This window comes from Podarcis tiliguerta, assembly GCF_965153285.1.
Source record: "Podarcis tiliguerta genome assembly, chromosome: 10".
Classification (NCBI taxonomy): domain Eukaryota; kingdom Metazoa; phylum Chordata; class Lepidosauria; order Squamata; family Lacertidae; genus Podarcis; species Podarcis tiliguerta.
The window spans coordinates 57,116,203-57,133,302 of NC_139543.1; the positions used below are offsets into that span (position 1 = coordinate 57,116,203).

The 17,100-nt window shown below is 40.3% G+C and overlaps 1 protein-coding gene and 1 long non-coding RNA gene across 53 annotated transcripts in view; one reads left to right on the forward strand and one right to left on the reverse strand.

Annotated features, from left to right (window-relative positions):
* CACNA1C (calcium voltage-gated channel subunit alpha1 C) overlaps nt 1-17,100 on the forward strand; it is a gene marked incomplete at its 5' end in the record, with an annotated part of 496,619 nt that overhangs the window by 455,350 nt on the left and 24,169 nt on the right. For 35 of the 43 annotated variants that reach the window (XR_014502586.1, XR_014502587.1, XM_083401690.1 and 32 more), the window contains 6 exons: nt 2,346-2,378; nt 5,954-6,082; nt 9,413-9,478; nt 14,303-14,394; nt 15,001-15,169; nt 15,668-15,795. Coding sequence is in view for 41 of the 43 variants with exons in the window: in XM_083401690.1 (XP_083257816.1) it covers nt 2,346-2,378; nt 5,954-6,082; nt 9,413-9,478; nt 14,303-14,394; nt 15,001-15,169; nt 15,668-15,795 (617 nt within the window). The remainder of the gene's footprint in view (nt 1-2,345; nt 2,379-5,953; nt 6,083-9,412; nt 9,479-14,302; nt 14,395-15,000; nt 15,170-15,667; nt 15,796-17,100) is intronic. The other 8 variants (XM_083401699.1, XM_083401672.1, XM_083401680.1 and 5 more) reach the window with 1 other exon arrangement.
* Nucleotides 1-17,100, reverse strand: part of LOC310659268 — a 139,048-nt gene that overhangs the window by 84,119 nt on the left and 37,829 nt on the right. For 2 of the 10 annotated variants that reach the window (XR_014502696.1, XR_014502697.1), the window contains one exon: nt 6,400-8,601. The exons of the other annotated variants lie outside the window; for them this stretch is intronic. This is a non-coding gene — a long non-coding RNA (uncharacterized lncRNA). Of the gene's footprint in view, nt 1-6,399; nt 8,602-17,100 lie in introns of those variants that run through there. 10 annotated transcript variants of the gene reach the window in all.

The window sequence follows — 17,100 nt, forward strand, 5'->3', positions numbered from 1 at the left end:
TTATACTACTGTATTTATTAGTGCTAAGAAATCCTTAACAATTTTCACAAACTCATTCTGTTTACTATAAAAGATGGCTGGTACAGTTCTGAGATATTACTTTTATCTATTCATGCCCCATTGGGGGGAGGACACAATTTTGTACTGCTTGTATAATACAGAAAAACTTTGAGATGTGCATTTTGCAGATCATACACAGAAGAACTCGTGTGATTGATTCTTCAGGCATTATGAATATATGATAGATGGAAAGGTTTGTTCTCCCTTTCTTGACATGAATGTAATGAACTTAATATTACAAATAAAATAGCAAATATCACAATGCCTTTATAGAGATCTGAGGTGTATCCCCATTTAGGATACTAAACATTTGCAACTGTTGTCTCATCACAAAAAAGATGTGAAGAAACGGAAGATGCACAAAAGGATTTGAAGAGGTGTAATGGTATGAATGTTTTGTTTTTTAAAGGATCAGACAAATTAATGGAGGATAAATTTAACAATGGCAATTAGCAATGATAATTTCAGAGGCAATATAGTTTTTACTACCAGATGCTAGAGGCAAACAGCAGGAATGGCTACAATCACCATGCCTTACTTGTGAATTTCCCAGACACTTCTGACTGGCATATATTCTGAATTTCAGTATTTTTCTAGTTATGCATGGTATTGCTAAAGTGTATTACATCATCCTGTTTAATTTTAGAAACTAGAAGAAAATACTGAAATTCAGAATTCACACACACACACACACACACACAATAAATGCTATGAAGTTCTGAAAAATAAAGTTATATAAAATATTAGCAATAATGGTCAAAGGACATACATATCAGAAAGAGAAAAAGATATGAAAAAGTGTGTTATAACAATATTTTAATAATCTTAAAACTTTTGCTGAAATCATATGCTGCTAGAAGCAGAATCCAAGAAACAGATACCTATCACTAATTGAGGTAATTTTTTCAAAGTTCAGCACATCCCCTCCCCTTTTCAAAAAAGTAGAAATAATTTACTTGTATGGTGTATGTTTTAACCATAAGTGCAATGTCTGTTTAAAATAGTACACAATGCAAACGTGTGAAATAGTCTTTGAGTTTTCCTTATAGCATGAACAGCCTGTAAGAGTTCCAGAATGTAGTCAGCAGTAACACAAGAGCCAATGCCCTTGCATGGCATATGCTGTAATGCAATTGAGGGAAAATGGATTTGGAATAGTGCTTTTGCAAGTGTGGCTGAAACATGGATCATATCAGCCCCAAACCAGATGCCATAAATGTCATTTGTGGCTTCCCTGCAATTCACTACTTGGTTAATGTCAGTAGCCAGTATTGAGCTGATGGAGATCTGGTCAGGAAGTAGTATGATAAAATTAATTTGTTTTTTTACCACCCTGTATCTGCATTGGATTAGCATTCCATCAGCAGAAAACAGCTGCTATATATAAATGTCTACTTTCAGTTTTAGCATTTGGTTAAAGCATGCAAAGGATTGACTTAATGTACAGCCAGACTTATAAAAGCAGCTGGTTAAATTTCTGTCTCTGTGTTTCTGAAGCAGAACCAGACTCAACAGCATGCATAGAACTTCAGGTTCCATTCCTAGTGTCTCAAATTAAATGTTTAATAAGCATAGTTTGGAAAAGACCTGGCTGAGGCCATGGGAGTGGCTAAAAGACAGAGTAGAAGCAATTCTACCTTTGGGCTGGTCACTGGCCTGTCTGTTTAAGACATTTCCATTGTTTCTTAAATCGTTATATAACTATTTCCCTAAAAGTCTGTTTAAATGTGTATTTTCTTGTTGCAGCATGGTTTAAGATGTTAACCAACTCTTTTTAGTACTGGAAATACCAGTACTGAATATGAACTCAGTAATAAAGAATAATTTAAAAAGTTGCAATCCTAGCTGTGGGATACTGAGGAGAAAAATGGTGCCACTTACTCTAGAGTAGTATTATTTATATTCCTGAACTATTCCAAGTAAATAATTCAATACTTGCAGTCTGAAGCTACCAGACCTCTTCTCAGTAGATCACAACTTTTTTTTTCTATTGGTCTATAAGCCAACTGATGCAGATTCATACCCTCCATACATTTGGTATGAAAGTGCATTTTGTTGCATTGGCAGTGGGGGGAGCATAATTTCCTTCACCCAGGTTGAATTGGATCCATTACATTCTAGAAAATCAGCATAGTCTCTCTATTGTGCCGTCCTATCTCCCCCTCCCCATTACTCTCCTCCATTGCTGTGGTGTTCTGTTATTCCTGTGTTATCCAAGACATAGCCTATTGGGCCTCTTCGCTGGAGACTTATTACAGTTTATCTCTGTCTGCCTTTCTTTAAAGCCAGCTGAACATACCCAATGCTCTTCCTCTATGGTAAGATCTAAGAGAACCCTGCCCCCCTCCCCAGCTGCTTCTGTGACACACTTCTTAATCTCCTAATACACTCCCTATTCTCTCTACCCTGACCATCTAGGTTTCTGTCTCAAAGCTTAGCCTGGTTATCTCTGCATGAAGCCACCATGTTGTGTTTCTGTTTGTTGAGTCTGGTGTTCACATGAGCTGTTGATTATGCTGCACATGATGTGTATTTATTGGGCATCCTTGAGCTTTCCTTTAGTCAAGTTAACTGTTGTCCTACGTTCTAATGAATAATTACCAAGAGAGAATTAGAATCCTTTTCAGATTTTCTGTTTGTTAAGTCATGAGCTCTTTGATGCAATGGAATTGATTTGCAAAATGAATTGAAACTATGAACAAGGTCCACATTGTTATTTTTGTGTGTGAAAATTACCCATACAATGAACAAATAGCACAAATAGAATAAGGTGTGGCAAAGAGAAAGGCACTGTGCATTTGCTCTAGAGTCCAGGCCTGAGTGCCTGATAACATTCTTCAAGCATCTAACCTATCCAGGCTTGAAGTCATTCAGCAACAACCCTCTAACTCCTGTCATGTAGCCCTGTTCCTGCTATCCACGGAAACGCCGTTTACCTTCCCGCTGGAGCAGTACCTATTTATCTACTTGCAGTTCGTGCTTTCAAACTGCTAGGCTGGCAGGAGCAGGGACCAAGCAACGGGAGCTCATCCTGTTGCAGGGATTCGAACCGCCGACCTTCTGATTGGCAAGCCCTAGGCTCTGTGGTTTAACCCACAGCACCACCCGCGTCCCATTGGCATAAATTTCCTCACTTCTTGGTGAAGCTGGGAATAATGGGACTTTGAGGAAGGGATTGGTAACTCTTAAGAAATAATGGAATTCCTTCCTTCTCTCAGTCCAAATTTCATAATGCTCATTGGGTTTACTCCACATATACAGAGTCTTTCCCCTTGGCCTCTATTTTCTTAATTCTGCAGGTAGGATATGTTGAGCAAAACAAGCCAACAGTGTTGTTTAAGGCACCCCCTTGGAATCTCAGTTGAATTGTCTGCCCTTGAACAACAAATATCCCCCTCTCCCACTGGCTGTAACAGAAGTGTTTTCATGCAGAATCAACTCTAGAAAGTGTCAAAACTAACTTCTGTTATGCAGGCCACAAGCCTACTGAAAACAAATGCTGTCAAGGCCAAATGGACTTGACAGTAAAGCATGAATTATGGTTATAGCATCTTAACAATACCTTATTTTAATAGAAAAGGTTGCAGGTATTTTATGTAAACTAACTTATTCAGAGAGAGAACTTTGTTCTATGTCTTGGGTGTGGGTGTACACACACACACACACACACACACACACACACCAAAGTGCTAATTTTGAGCTCTTAACAGGAAATCAAAGGGGTCTGTTCTCTCCTGGTATACACAGTGGTGAGTAAGATCAGATTGGGGTGTGTGTGTTTTTGGGGGGTGATCTGCACTGTTTCCTGGTTATGTACTTCTTCATTATTTGGCATCAAATTCTTCGCTCTGCAGCAGTGGAAGAGAATGTGGGCACAATATGTACTCAGAAGGGGAAATGCTATTTCCTCCCACAGCATCAGGCAGTGCTTCCACAGTACATCTGGTAGAAGAGCAGAAGAGTTTCTTAGGGCACTAAAGGAAACAACCCTTTGTTGTTCTACTTAGCATGGTTTGGGAGCTTCGTTTCCCACCACACCCACCAGCAGTCTGCCTGGCAGGGAGTCTTCTCACAAAAGCCAAGGCAAACTAGTTGATCCCACTTGTTCAGGAAACTCTTGCCTTGGCATAACATAAGTGCAGAACAAGGAATGTTCAAGCTAGTCACATTCCCCTTGGGGAATTGGGTGGGGGAGATGAATACTGAGGGATAAGGCAGGAGCTGTGAGAACAGAAAAGGCCAGTTAGGGGGAGATATCTAATTTAAACTCTAGGGACTGTTAAACAGTAGCAGTCAAGCTAAATAACTGCTTTATCAGAGCAAGGCACAGGCTATGGGAAATACCTAGGGGTCATGAGAAATATAACTGAGAACATTGAGAACAGTGAGCATGTAGTACAAAGCTATTTTTAAAAAAATCAAGAAGTGGGAAGATCATCAGATCCTGAAGAAATCATTCTAGCTTAGCTTGGTTTTGCAGGCCTATTTGAAAGGGATTCCCCATTCAGAAGGAAACTTTGGAATTGCTGTTGTTCCTCAAATAACATGAATTAAGTATATATTGGGTAAAGTTTCAGTAAACCTTGGCATCTTTAAGGTTAACATTTTTCCTGCAGAGGAGAAAATTCATGGGAAAACACATGTGGATATTATATTGCTTTCCAGTATAATTCATGCATCTGCTCTCATGAGTATTTCTTCAAGGAATATAAATTTCATCAGAATTGACCATTAAACCCCTCATTTCAACTTAGCACTGTCTGCATCTTGCTATTTTGCTGTTGCTTACAACTGAAGACTGATCAGTTACCTCCTTTTTTGGTGGGCTGCTTTCTCCTCCTACTTCTTCCATGGGGTCTGTCACAAGGGAAGCAAAGTAAAGCACACTGTTCTGCAGATGTTGTGCCGGCTGGGCCGTAGCAATTAGGTTTCCATTAATTGCATGCTCAGCTCCAAGCTTCATAAATATCCTTCAGTGAGCATGAAAAAGCCCTTGCAGAAACCTGAAGAGGCATCTCTGTATGCTGGCCAAAGAATGTTCCCACAAGACCAGGTGGTCTTCAGATAGCCATTTTTCTTTCTTCTGGCCAAGTGGAACAGAACACTAATGAGGAGCAAAGGCCATGGCTGTGTATGCACCCATTTAAATCAGTGAGAAAATTGAACATAGGTTGAACAACAGTGCTCAGCGGAGCCACAGGGCATGCACCACAAGGCGGGTTGGTTATATATTCAAGCTAGATCATCAAAGTAGCAGACTGGAGCAGTCTGAACAGCAAGCAGTCTGAACAGCAAGCAGGGCATAAGGAGACAGTTTCTGTAGTGTTCTCCTGTGCTAAGTAATACTTATTACCTGAGGCATGAAGTACTTTGTTTCCATTTCCTCCTGCTTGTCACCATGACCAAGCAGCAGGAAGTTGTGAGCAAAATGGAGGTCTTGCCAGTTACACCTGTTGATCAAATTACATATGGGGCAGTTTCTCAATCCATACAAATCCAAAACAAAATAGCTTTCTTGTCTCACAGGTTATGATATATCAACCAAAGGAATAGCAGAAACTGTGCCTTACCCTACCAGCAAGGCCCTTGAAAAATATTTATTGTTAAAGTTGGGGTGTGAGGGAGAGAGATTTTGGATAATGCCACTGAAGAACCATGGGGAACTGTTGAGGAATGAGGAAGAAAAAAATAGGCTAACAATTTGGTCCTAGAAGACAGATTATATATCTGCATTCATCTGTCTGAACTTCTGGGACTAGTGAAAGATTAGAGGTCTATAAGGCAGGGGAACAGTGCAGTGAGCTCTTCCTGTGAAGTAGCATTTTCTGTGGCCCAGGGTCTGTGTTCCTCATCTTCTGTTGTAACTACTGCCCTCTGTGCCAATGGGTTCCAGAACGCAGAGGAAAACTCTCGCATCTCAATCACCTTTTTCCGACTCTTCCGCGTGATGCGTCTGGTGAAGCTCTTGAGCCGAGGCGAGGGCATCCGCACACTGCTATGGACCTTCATCAAGTCCTTCCAGGTAATTCTTTATTTCTTCTTCTAAGCCTTTGCCTTGGGACAGTACTGATGTGTTTGCCACCTCTACATTGCACATTTTTATATAGATCAGCAATGATCCCTGAATGGATAGTTTTTTCCAGTCACAGGTCTCCCAGCATTAGGGTTAATGTGATGAGCAGGATGAGGTAAAGGATTTCAAAATCTAAACCCAGATCTGTAAACCATGTGGAGGTGTGGAATTGTTTAGTAAACTAGCTGATTTTTATGTTTCATAAACTCCCTTTAGTGCAGTTTCCAGAGGGGTAACCATGTTAGTGTGTTGCAAGAAAAACACCCAAGTTAACACATTTATTATGGCCTAATATATTTATTAGCGGCTAAGGTGCCACAATACCTTCTTTCCTGAATTTTAAGTTAATACTGGACATTGAATTGGGATTGTTGGATCCTCCTCTGATAAACATGCTAAGGCAAAATGATTGATATAGTCATATTTTCCCAAGGTAGTTCACAACCCTAGTTTGTATTTTTTTTATTTTATATTAGAAGTACGGTGTTTTACTTTGTCCCATCAGGTCAGCCTGTGAACAAGCACTATCTTTTTGCACTGAGGATTTATGCATCTGTGGTCACAACCAGAAATTTGGCTTTGTCCAGTAATGGCAACAGCTCCAACCCCTATGCATGCTTTGGGCATAAGCTGATGTATCTTAATAACAGACACCAGTACTAAATCCATGACAATGGTCACAAGACAATGTGAGCTCACACAATTTGTTGTTGGCACCTGTCTGTCTCGAGAGACAATGGAGTGTGCCTCCGAGGGGAGAATCACAGTGCCTGCTGTGGCTGCAGAGACCAGCAACTTGTGACTGCTGCCTCCTGCATTGTTTTTGCTGTGTTAGCAGCACCAAAATTAACTCCCCAGGGCACAGGCCTGTGCAGTGTATATAGAGGTCCTGGGCTGCCCAGATTATAAGACACCCCCCCCCCCAGCCTTGCTGATGTGATCCAAAGGAAAGCAGAGCAGTACATTTGGCATCAGCTTGGCTGCAGGAGCTGCTAGAAGGAAGTGTACAAGACTCCATCCAACCATCTTAGTGGCTCCACTCTGGATTTGTCTGTAGGGTTCACTCTTTAGCCTTTTCTTCCCCCAAAGATGTCCCTCAAGGCTCAGGTATGGATTTTTCATCAGGGTTTACTCCCGAAGCCTTTCTCACAAATGAATAAAAACCTCAAGGCACTGGAGGTTTAGGATCAGTTTTCCTTCTCTTAGATGGGCTACCTTTCAGGCTGACGAGCCCCATAAGCTAAGCAGAAATAACCCATGGGTGTCAACAAGCACCATTTTTTAAAAATGCATTTTAAAAAATTATTATCAGCAAGTTTACAGCCAAGGAGTTTCCTGACAGAACTTTAAAAACAGGCCCCAAACAAAGGACATAGCTCTGTCCTTCTGTAGTTTGTCAATATCAGTCCTATTTCTCAGCACAACAAATTCCTCCATCTCTCATTCCCTTTACATCTTTACTAACGCTGTGCCTCTCACTGAGTCACTGTTTGGTTCTTAGTTCTGTCTTCCATGAGCCTTTAAAATTTACCCATATGGACAGTATCATAAACATGTAGAAAGTCAGTTGCCAAAAAGAGCAAGAATTGTGTGCTTAGAGGTTATTCAGACAAACATAACAAGAGTGTTAATTTTTTGGAGTCAATAAATGACAGAAAATGGAAATTTACAAAACATGCACACTGCAAATGGATCCCAAAAAGGAATGAATTCCATTGTCATTGTGATTTCAGCAATATTTTCCAGTGTTTCCAAAAGATGTCCACAAAGTCTAACAAAATTCTACTCTGCACAGGAACATACATGTTGACAGTGCTAAATAGTTACTAAATATAAGAACAACAATATTCATTGAAACCCAACGTCATTACTTATTAGATGAATTAAGACACTCTACTTTCCTCATAGTTACATAAAAAAGTAATGAATGACCTCGTTTCAAAAATGCTTTATCACCATATTTCTTCATAGAATAATTTAAAAACATTTCACCCCAACTTCCACTAACAAACAGGAAACAATACTTGGAATTAAATTACTTATGAAGCTTATAAAAGCAGTGGCAGAAATACTTCATTTTAAAGTAGGGAAGAGTAGTTTATGCTGATAGATGTTGTCGTATATTGGTTACTGCACAGAAAAATGTAACTTTTTCCAAAAAAAAATCCACAAGATACAGTATACACCTGCCTGCATTGAGATGATGGTAACGTATTTACTATACCCAAGATAAAAGCAAATACTGGGAATCAGCCAATGTTTGCTTATGTTCAACAGCAGTACTACAGATATTGTCTACTGAAAGCAAGACCCACTTCACATATTTTTTCTGACACAAATATTAATAATAATTTCAGAAAAATGAATGTGCAGTGCAAGACTTATTGACAATATAATTATGGTTCTGTGTGTTGATAGCAAGTTTAGTCAAAGATCAGGCGAAGTCAAAGATGGATCAGTAGAGGCACCTAGTGGAAAAACAGACACATTACAACAATTCATTGTTCTTGCAATGATTTCGCATAATACTGTACATGCATTAAAAAAAATTAGATGCACAAGTGCATCCATGTTTCCACTTTCTGCCATATATGACTTGCCACTTATACAGCTTCAGGGATGGGGTGGACGACAATTGCTGCTGCTATTGCTTACATTTATAGCCTGCCATTCCTCCAAAGACTTTAAGGTACTGTACATGGTCATTCCCCCCACCCACAACACATACATTTATTGTTATTATTTGTCTTCCACACACATATCTCAAGGTGATATACAAAATTCCATTCAAAGAAATAAATATTGTTGAAAGCAACATGGAAAATAACCTCAGATAAGCTCAAAAACAATAACCAACTAGGCACACCTAAGGCAGAGACTTATTCAGTGTTGAAAGTCTGTCCTAACAACAATCTTGTGAGGTAAGCTAGTACGGGAGATATGAGACCCAAGGTTATCCAGTGAACATCATGGCAGAAATTTGAACCTGTTTCCCCAATCCTAGTCCAATATTCTAACCATTTCAACATGGTGGGTCTCCAAGGGATGTATGAATTTCCATTTGGAATGTGACAACATGTGAGGGAAACAGCAAGTATAAATGCATTTTCATGTGCTTTGCTGCACACTGGAATAGGCAAAGCTACTTTTGCCTTCTGTCTCATCCCTTCAGGCTGTTGTAATAACATATAGGGGCTTGCTGAAATACCCCTTTCTTCAACAAGTCAAACTGTCTTATTAAGTGGCACGCCATGATCTATTTTTTTTTCTTTTCCCCAGGCTCTTCCCTATGTGGCTCTTTTAATAGTGATGCTGTTTTTTATCTATGCTGTGATCGGGATGCAGGTAGGTGATTTCCTAAAATTAATGTTTTCACATACAAAAGTATATATGGAAGTCAACAAACACTTGTAGGAAAATGATTTGATTGACCCAAATATTTTGACAAAGTGCACAAAAATAGAGTATATTGAAAGAGATGTGCCAATAGGACTTTGATGTTCGTATTTGTTATGTCAGTTCAAACAATTTGGTGGAGACAATGGAGAAGGGGCTTCCTGGTTCATTTTGAAGTTGTTTGGGGGTCTGGAAATGTATGGTCAAGGAACGAGGAGCAAGCCCCTGCTGCTTTCTTCATTTTATTTATTAATTTTTTACAGAGGTTGTTCACCATGGGTGGGGCAACATTAGAGAAGATTAATTGCTTTCCCAGCTAGTATAAATACTTAAATGGATATATTCACGTCAAAGGATCAAAACCCCTGTAAAAGGATGACTTTGACCTGTGTTGAGAAGATTGCTACAGTTGCTTTGAAGTACAGGTGAAAAACCACACCAAATGCTCTTAGAATATTGTACCTGCTTTTTAGCAGTTTAATTTAGAATTTATCTAAACATTGGCATATGAATCTTAGTTGCAGTAAATCTTACATCTCTTTTGACCACCAGCCTTATCTGAAATATCATAAGAACATAGGAGTCTGCCTTACACCAAGTTAGACTATTGGGCCACATAGCTCCGTATTGCCTACAGTAACTGGCAGCTACTCTGTAAGGTTTCAGGAAGGAGACCTTCCCAGCCCTACCTGGAGATGCTGGGGAGTGAACCTGAGACTGTCTGAACATAGGCATACCTAGGTTCCTTGTGCCCTTGGCCAGGAGCTGTATTGACGACCCACCCAGAAAAGAATCTGAGAAGCAGGTGAGATTGCTTGGACAGAAGGAACATGCCTCCTTGTGGCTGGATATTGCTTTCTGCCTGGAAGCCGCTCCAAGGATCCCTTTCCACTCCCTCCTGCAACAGCAGCTGCAGCTTTTCCTTCTGGAGATCTCAGAGGATTCCTTCTGCAGGCAAAACAGGTGCTTTTGCACCCCCAGGACAGGCTGCTTTTGCCAACCCCTAAGTATGCCTCTGCTTCTGCATGTAAGGGCAGATGCTGTACCATTTAGCTATCACCCTTCACCATCTGGTTTTGCAGTGCCAGTCTAAAATCAACTGATGAAAGAGCTACATTGACACAATTGGTTTACAACTCGTGGAACTTCAGTTTGTGTCTTAATTTGGCGCTGGCATTGGGGAAGCATGCCACCCGTGACTTCAACAGCTGTGTAGCAGGTAGAAATTCAATAGGTTACAATTATAGGAAAAGCTTCGCCTGACAGCATTTTGTCAGTCAGACACCCTACAACTTATGGATAGCTACTGATTTATTATTGGGCCTTCCACCCCACTCACAAAAGAGGGCACAAAATTGTGTATGAAACACACATACACACAAAGCAAATGTTATACCTATGTGTGCCTTCTTTTCCAGTGGGGGTGGAGAGCCCAATCCACAAAGTGCACTGGACCAGAAAATGTTGGAATACCTGGTTCAATACATTCAATCAAGTTCTTGGTATGCGTGTATGTTGCAGAGAAGAAGTGAAGCTTTAGAAACACACTCTTTCCTTCTGCTACAACATGGTGTACCTGGCAGTGTTTATCTGTCCAGTGTCAGTGGTGGTGGGTGGATTTTGCCCACACCACACCATTGTCTATCAAACACAATATCTTATTTCCCCCCATATGCATGGATAACAGCCATTCACTTACATGGGGGGGGGGTGTACTCAGGGGCAGAACTGAGGTGGGAGCTAAACTACCCCTGGGTTTGCAACTCTCCCAACAGCATTGTTTATTGCAACCCATCTTCCTCCATGCAGATTAAACCTGCTCCTGTCTTGGTCATAGTATAATATGGTTGCTAATGTAATAGAGACAGAATCCACAGAGCTTCCTTTTAATATATGACAAGGCAGAAATGCACCTAATATGTACACAATATTTAATTATCCCAGATGAATGTTGGACACTTTGCCTCATTCAAGATTTTAACAATCTAATTGATCTTATTATATTGCAAAACCAATATTTCTGCAAAAGAAGAAATATCTGCATTAAAATGTGTATCTTTGTCACAAACAAAGTTATTGCATTAATCTATATTTTGAATTTGACATAACGAAGAAATAATTAGAAAAGGTTCAGGCAATTCTAACTCACATTCATATTTTAATAAATAATTAATAAATATTAGGTGCTAAGTATTTTTTATTATGTCTCTTCTCTTTGGCAATCACTCGTAGCAGAGTAAGATTGTCTTCCACGAACACTGTCTTAACAGTGAGTCTGTATAGGACTGTGGAGGCCAATTCTGGATCCACATGTCCTTCCACAATGGGGACATAGGTTTCCGGACGGGAGTTGATCACAGTGAAGGTTTGTCAAATGTGCCTTCCTCTTAGCTCCTTTCTCCTTTTCGCCCTGAGTTCATGCTTCTTCAAAGTCCATCACACCTTTGGTAAAGGCTGTTCTCCAGTTGGAGCGCTCGCAGGCCCAGTTATCAGTACTTATACTACATTTGTTTAGATTTGCCTTGAGAGTGTCTTTAAATCCCTTTTGCTTTCCATTTGTGAGTTTGGAATAGAGTAGTTGCTTTGGAAGACAATAATTATATCCTCCTCAACTCTGCAAAGTCCCATTTCCTCAGCTACTCAACTCTTGATGGGCATGAAGGGTTTTGCCAAATCCTTTGCAGTGAAAAAGCCTGGTGAGAGTTGTTTGAATCCACTTGATGCAAGAGTTCCCTTTTTAAAAAAAAAAAAAATGCCCTTGAGACATTACTATTGAGTCATCAGTTTGGATGCACCAGAACTGACAGTGTCATGAGACTTTCCTATTTAAGGAAAGAAAGAAAGAATCTATCTTAGCTGTCTCTTCTGATACTAAGCATCACAATGCTTAAGCTTCACCAACTTATGTGACCAAGTGGAAAAACACAAATTGATTATGATGGATGACGCTGCCCAGCTGAAGGTTCAACAAGTGTGCTTAGAGGAAGAATCTTCTTTTCTGTCGTCTTCTGCATTGCAATCACTTCTACATACTGTACTTTGCTAATGAGTAAGATGAAATGCTGATTTTAGCCTAACCATTGCCCCTCATTTAGTCTGTTATATGAAGAGCTTAAAAGAACAAATGAAATATCTCATGGAAACATTGCCTCATACTCTTCTTTCCTGAGATGAAAAATATGGCCTGCCTCAGAGTATTTAATCTGTCCTCCTGCAACGGTAACTCCCAACACCCCCTCAGAACAGCTGCAACTGTCATTACTAAAATAGTGAGTCTGAGCCTGGGGGAGTCTGAGCCTAGAGAATTTCAGAGTACTCCTAAGGCAACTAACTTAGAATAACTTCATTTTAAAAGCAATTTTCTGCCTCTCATGCTAATTTTTTTAGAACATTCCTGTATTTCTTTCTCTTTAAAAAGTGTGATGCTCAGAAGGATATTGCAGCACCTAAGCCTACCAGCAAGGGATGCGGGTGGCGCTGTGGGTTAAACTACAGAGCCTAGAACTTGCCGATCAGAAGGTCGGCTGTTCGAATCCCCGCGATGGGGTGAGCTTCCGTTGCTCGGTCCCAGCTCCTGCCAACCTAGCAGTTTGAAAGCACCTCAAAGTGCAAGTAGATAAATAGGTACCGCTCCGGTGGGAAGGTAAACGGTGTTTCCATGTGCTGCTCTGGTTCGCCAGAAGCAGCTTAGTCATGCTGGCCACATGACCCAGAAGCTGTACGCCGGCTCCCTTGGCCAATAAAGCGAGATGATTTCTGCACATGTGGTGGTTCTAGAAAATCCTGTTGGTAGGCTTAGTAAAGGAATAGCCCCACTGATCCTCTGCGACCAGTTCCAGTCAGGCTGGCAGACAGCAGTCCTGAAACCCTTCAGAAACTGGGTGTTGCCCCTCAAGCCCCTCTAAGTCTGGGGTTGGGCCAGGCAAAAGCTACGGTCAGGCAAAGAATCGTAGACACTGAGAGACAACAGGACTGCTCAAGGTGCCCCGACTGTAAAATTGGAGAAATCGAGAGAGATATAGCCGCACCGGCAGCATATCTCTTCTTGCAAGAAGGGCTTTTACACTTGCCAGAAGCTCGGCTCTGCCCTCGCCGGTCCTGGAAGGATCCTTTTAAAAAGTCCCATATGCTCAGAGACTTTGTGCCTGTTCATGTGGGGATATAGGAAGCCCAGAGCACTTGTTCTTTAGATGTCCCTTTTATGAAGAGGCACATAGTGAGACCATTGATCCCCTGCTGGTAAGGCTCGCTGACCTCCCGGAAAAGCAAAAATTTGACCTTTTCCTGTCAGGCAAAGATTATAAGATGACCCGGATGGTTGCGAGATTCTGTTTACAGATCTGTAGGCACAGACTATCCCCCAACCCAAACTAGTTTGTTAAGAAAATCCCCAAACTCGATTCCATGGGTGACTCTGGGTCATCTCTCTGCGGTAGCTTATCTTAAAGTTTTAAATGTCTATACGCTTATCGCATTTATAAATTTTAAGTTTATTGTTGTACATTGTTTTAAATATTTGTTTTCCTTCTGGGATTGTAGCCCCAAGTATGTTTTATAAGCTGGTCTCCGACCGTAATAAATTATCTATCTATCTTAGTTTCTAACACTGCTGGGGAAAGATGTGAAACAAATGAGTTTGAATATCTGAAATGTGGAGGGTGCATCCATATTTTATTTTATTTATTTATTTATTCATTTATTTAAAATAAATAAGAATATTAATGTGATAGCTAGCATGAAGTATAATCTTACAAGCTCCTTTTTTTCTACTAGGTGTTTGGTAAAATTGCCCTGAATGATACCACAGACATAAACCGGAACAACAACTTTCAGACCTTCCCCCAGGCAGTACTACTGCTTTTCAGGTGGGTTTCACACTTGTTTCCCTGGTTCAACTATATCATGGAGAAGTTAGTCACTGTGTCTAAGAGAAGCCACCTTACACTTGGGCTGTAATCCAATCAATTTGATACCCTGCCCAACAATAAATGTCCAATGAATGTTAAGATCTGATACACCCAAAATCTCCTAAAATGCATCTGCTCAAAGTTCTTTGCCATGACTAGCTAACTGAAGAATAGGTTGACAGTCCAATATTGCCAACATTGTGGCTGCTTTTGAACCATGAGTTACACTGTGCTGCAGTATAGTTAGTTCCCATTAGGTGGTGGAACAGACATGACATGACTAGCTGAGCCTTTAATCTCTAGATCAGAGCTTTCCAAACTGTGTGTTGTGACATGATAGTGTGTCATCTGCAGTGTGTAGGTGTGTCGCGTGAATACTCCCTGTGCTCCCTGGAAAGGGGTTAGGTTAACCTCCAGTTTGCTAATAAAACTGAATTATTGTGTCACAAAATGATGCATATCTAAAAAAGTGTGTCACCAACATGAAAACTTTGGAAAGCTCTGCTCTAGATTATTCAGTGGTAAAAACGAATTACCTTCTTCCCATCAACCCCTTTTCAATAGATGTGCTACTGGCGAAGCTTGGCAGGAAATCATGCTGGCATGCCTCCCAGATAAGAAGTGTGACCCTGAATCCTTGGAATTAAACAACTCTACTGAAGGTGAACATTCCTGTGGGAGCAGCTTTGCTATCTTTTATTTCATCAGTTTCTACATGCTGTGTGCCTTCCTAGTAAGTATATGTCAGCAGCTTATGAGTGTTGGTGATTAACGTGCACTTAACTTGGAAACCTAGGATGCAAAATTTTGCGTGACAGACTACAAAATATGTCAGTCATTCTTACCTACTGGGTCTGCATAGACCATTTATCTCTCTTTTAAATTACTTGGTCTTTAATTTTGCTTGCTTACCACTTTATTTTACTTTATTTTATCCATACTAGTATTTGTTGTATTAAACAGAGTATGCAGGTTTGTAACTATATAATAGGTTATATACATAGGATGCTGCCTTAAACTTGATCAAGCTAGTGGTGCCTTTTCCATCACCTACTACTTGTTCCTTTTCAAAACAAAGCAATGAAGTCTAGGTTCCTTTTCAGTTAAATGTTTTACAGAGTTTTCTTCTTCAAAAACTCAAATTCTGAATTGTGCATGAAAAGGAACTTCAATTGTGGATGTTCTAGCATGAAATACTGACTATTGTTGTTGTTTCTGATCTTCCTTGCAGATCATTAACCTTTTTGTAGCTGTTATCATGGATAATTTTGATTACTTAACACGGGATTGGTCTATTCTGGGTCCTCATCATCTGGATGAGTTTAAACGGATCTGGGCTGAATATGATCCTGAAGCCAAGTAAGTCCCAGGACCATGTTCCAGATACATTTTTAGGAGAATAGTTGCCCTAACTTCTGTCTATTCACCACTGAATTTATTATTCTAAAACCATAGTTGTGGCATAGCTAAAAGTAACAACAACACTTTTGTAAAGCATTTTGTGTTGAAAGTGCTTCACATGCATTATCTAATTGTTGTTCTTATAATAGCTCAGTAAAATGAGTTGTATTATTATCCTCCCTATTGCAGGTAGGAGAGACAGAGTTGTTTACTTAAAATAAATTGTTGACCAGAATGCAGCATAAGTAATTTTGGAGAATGCTCTAGAGAGAAGAAACTTTAGCTGAATAACATCCTTTTGTTTTGAGAATTTTAAAAAAGGTTTTACAAAAGACCACTATTTTTAGCTGAATTTAGGACCATGAGGACTCAAAACCCAAAAGATCTAACTGAGCCTCTTGGGCTTGCTGATCAGAAGGTTGGCAGTTTGAATCCCTGCAACAGAGTGAGCTCCCATTGCTCTGTCCCAGCTCCAGCCAACCTAGCAGTTCAAAAGCATGCCAATGCAAGTAGATAAATAGGTACCGCTGCGGCTGGAAGGTAAACGGCATTTCTGTGCGCTCTGGTTTCCATCACGGTGTCCTGTAGTGCCAGAAGCAGTTTAGTGATGCTGGCCACATGACCTGGAAAGCTGTCTGTGGACCAACGCCGGCTCCCTTGGCCTGAATTGAGATGAGTGGCACAACCCCATAGTTGCCTTTGACTGGACTTAACCGTCCAGGGGTCCTTTACCTTTATCCTTTACAGTGCATAAGCAAAACATAGCCAGATTATTTAAGAATACAGAATGCAGGTGGAAGTCTTTACTCATAATTGCATATATTTGCACAGTTGCATTCTAGTGTTAGTTAACTTCTCTTTTGTTTTTCTTACTAAATGTGTTTAGAACCTGAAATGCATTATTCCTTTATAAAGGATATTCTGTAGAGCAGGGGTAGCCAAAGTGGTGCCTTCCATACTCCAACTCCCATCATCTCTGACCATTGGCCTTGCTGGCTGGGCTGATGTGAGTTGGAATCACCAACACTTGGAAGGCACAACATTGCCCATCCCTCACCATAGAGGCTTTTATTGAATTAGAGAAAGTGAGTTTTTCAGGAGTAAATTTATAGTCCTAGTTTCACTAGACTAGGAAAGCAGGTTTATTTTCAGTGTCACAGTGCATGCTGCTACATCATGGGATAAAGTCCCTTAGAAAGTCAGAGGGAGTATACTACACTGCTATAGTCTTGGAAAGAGGCAGATGCACAAATCATTGGTTTT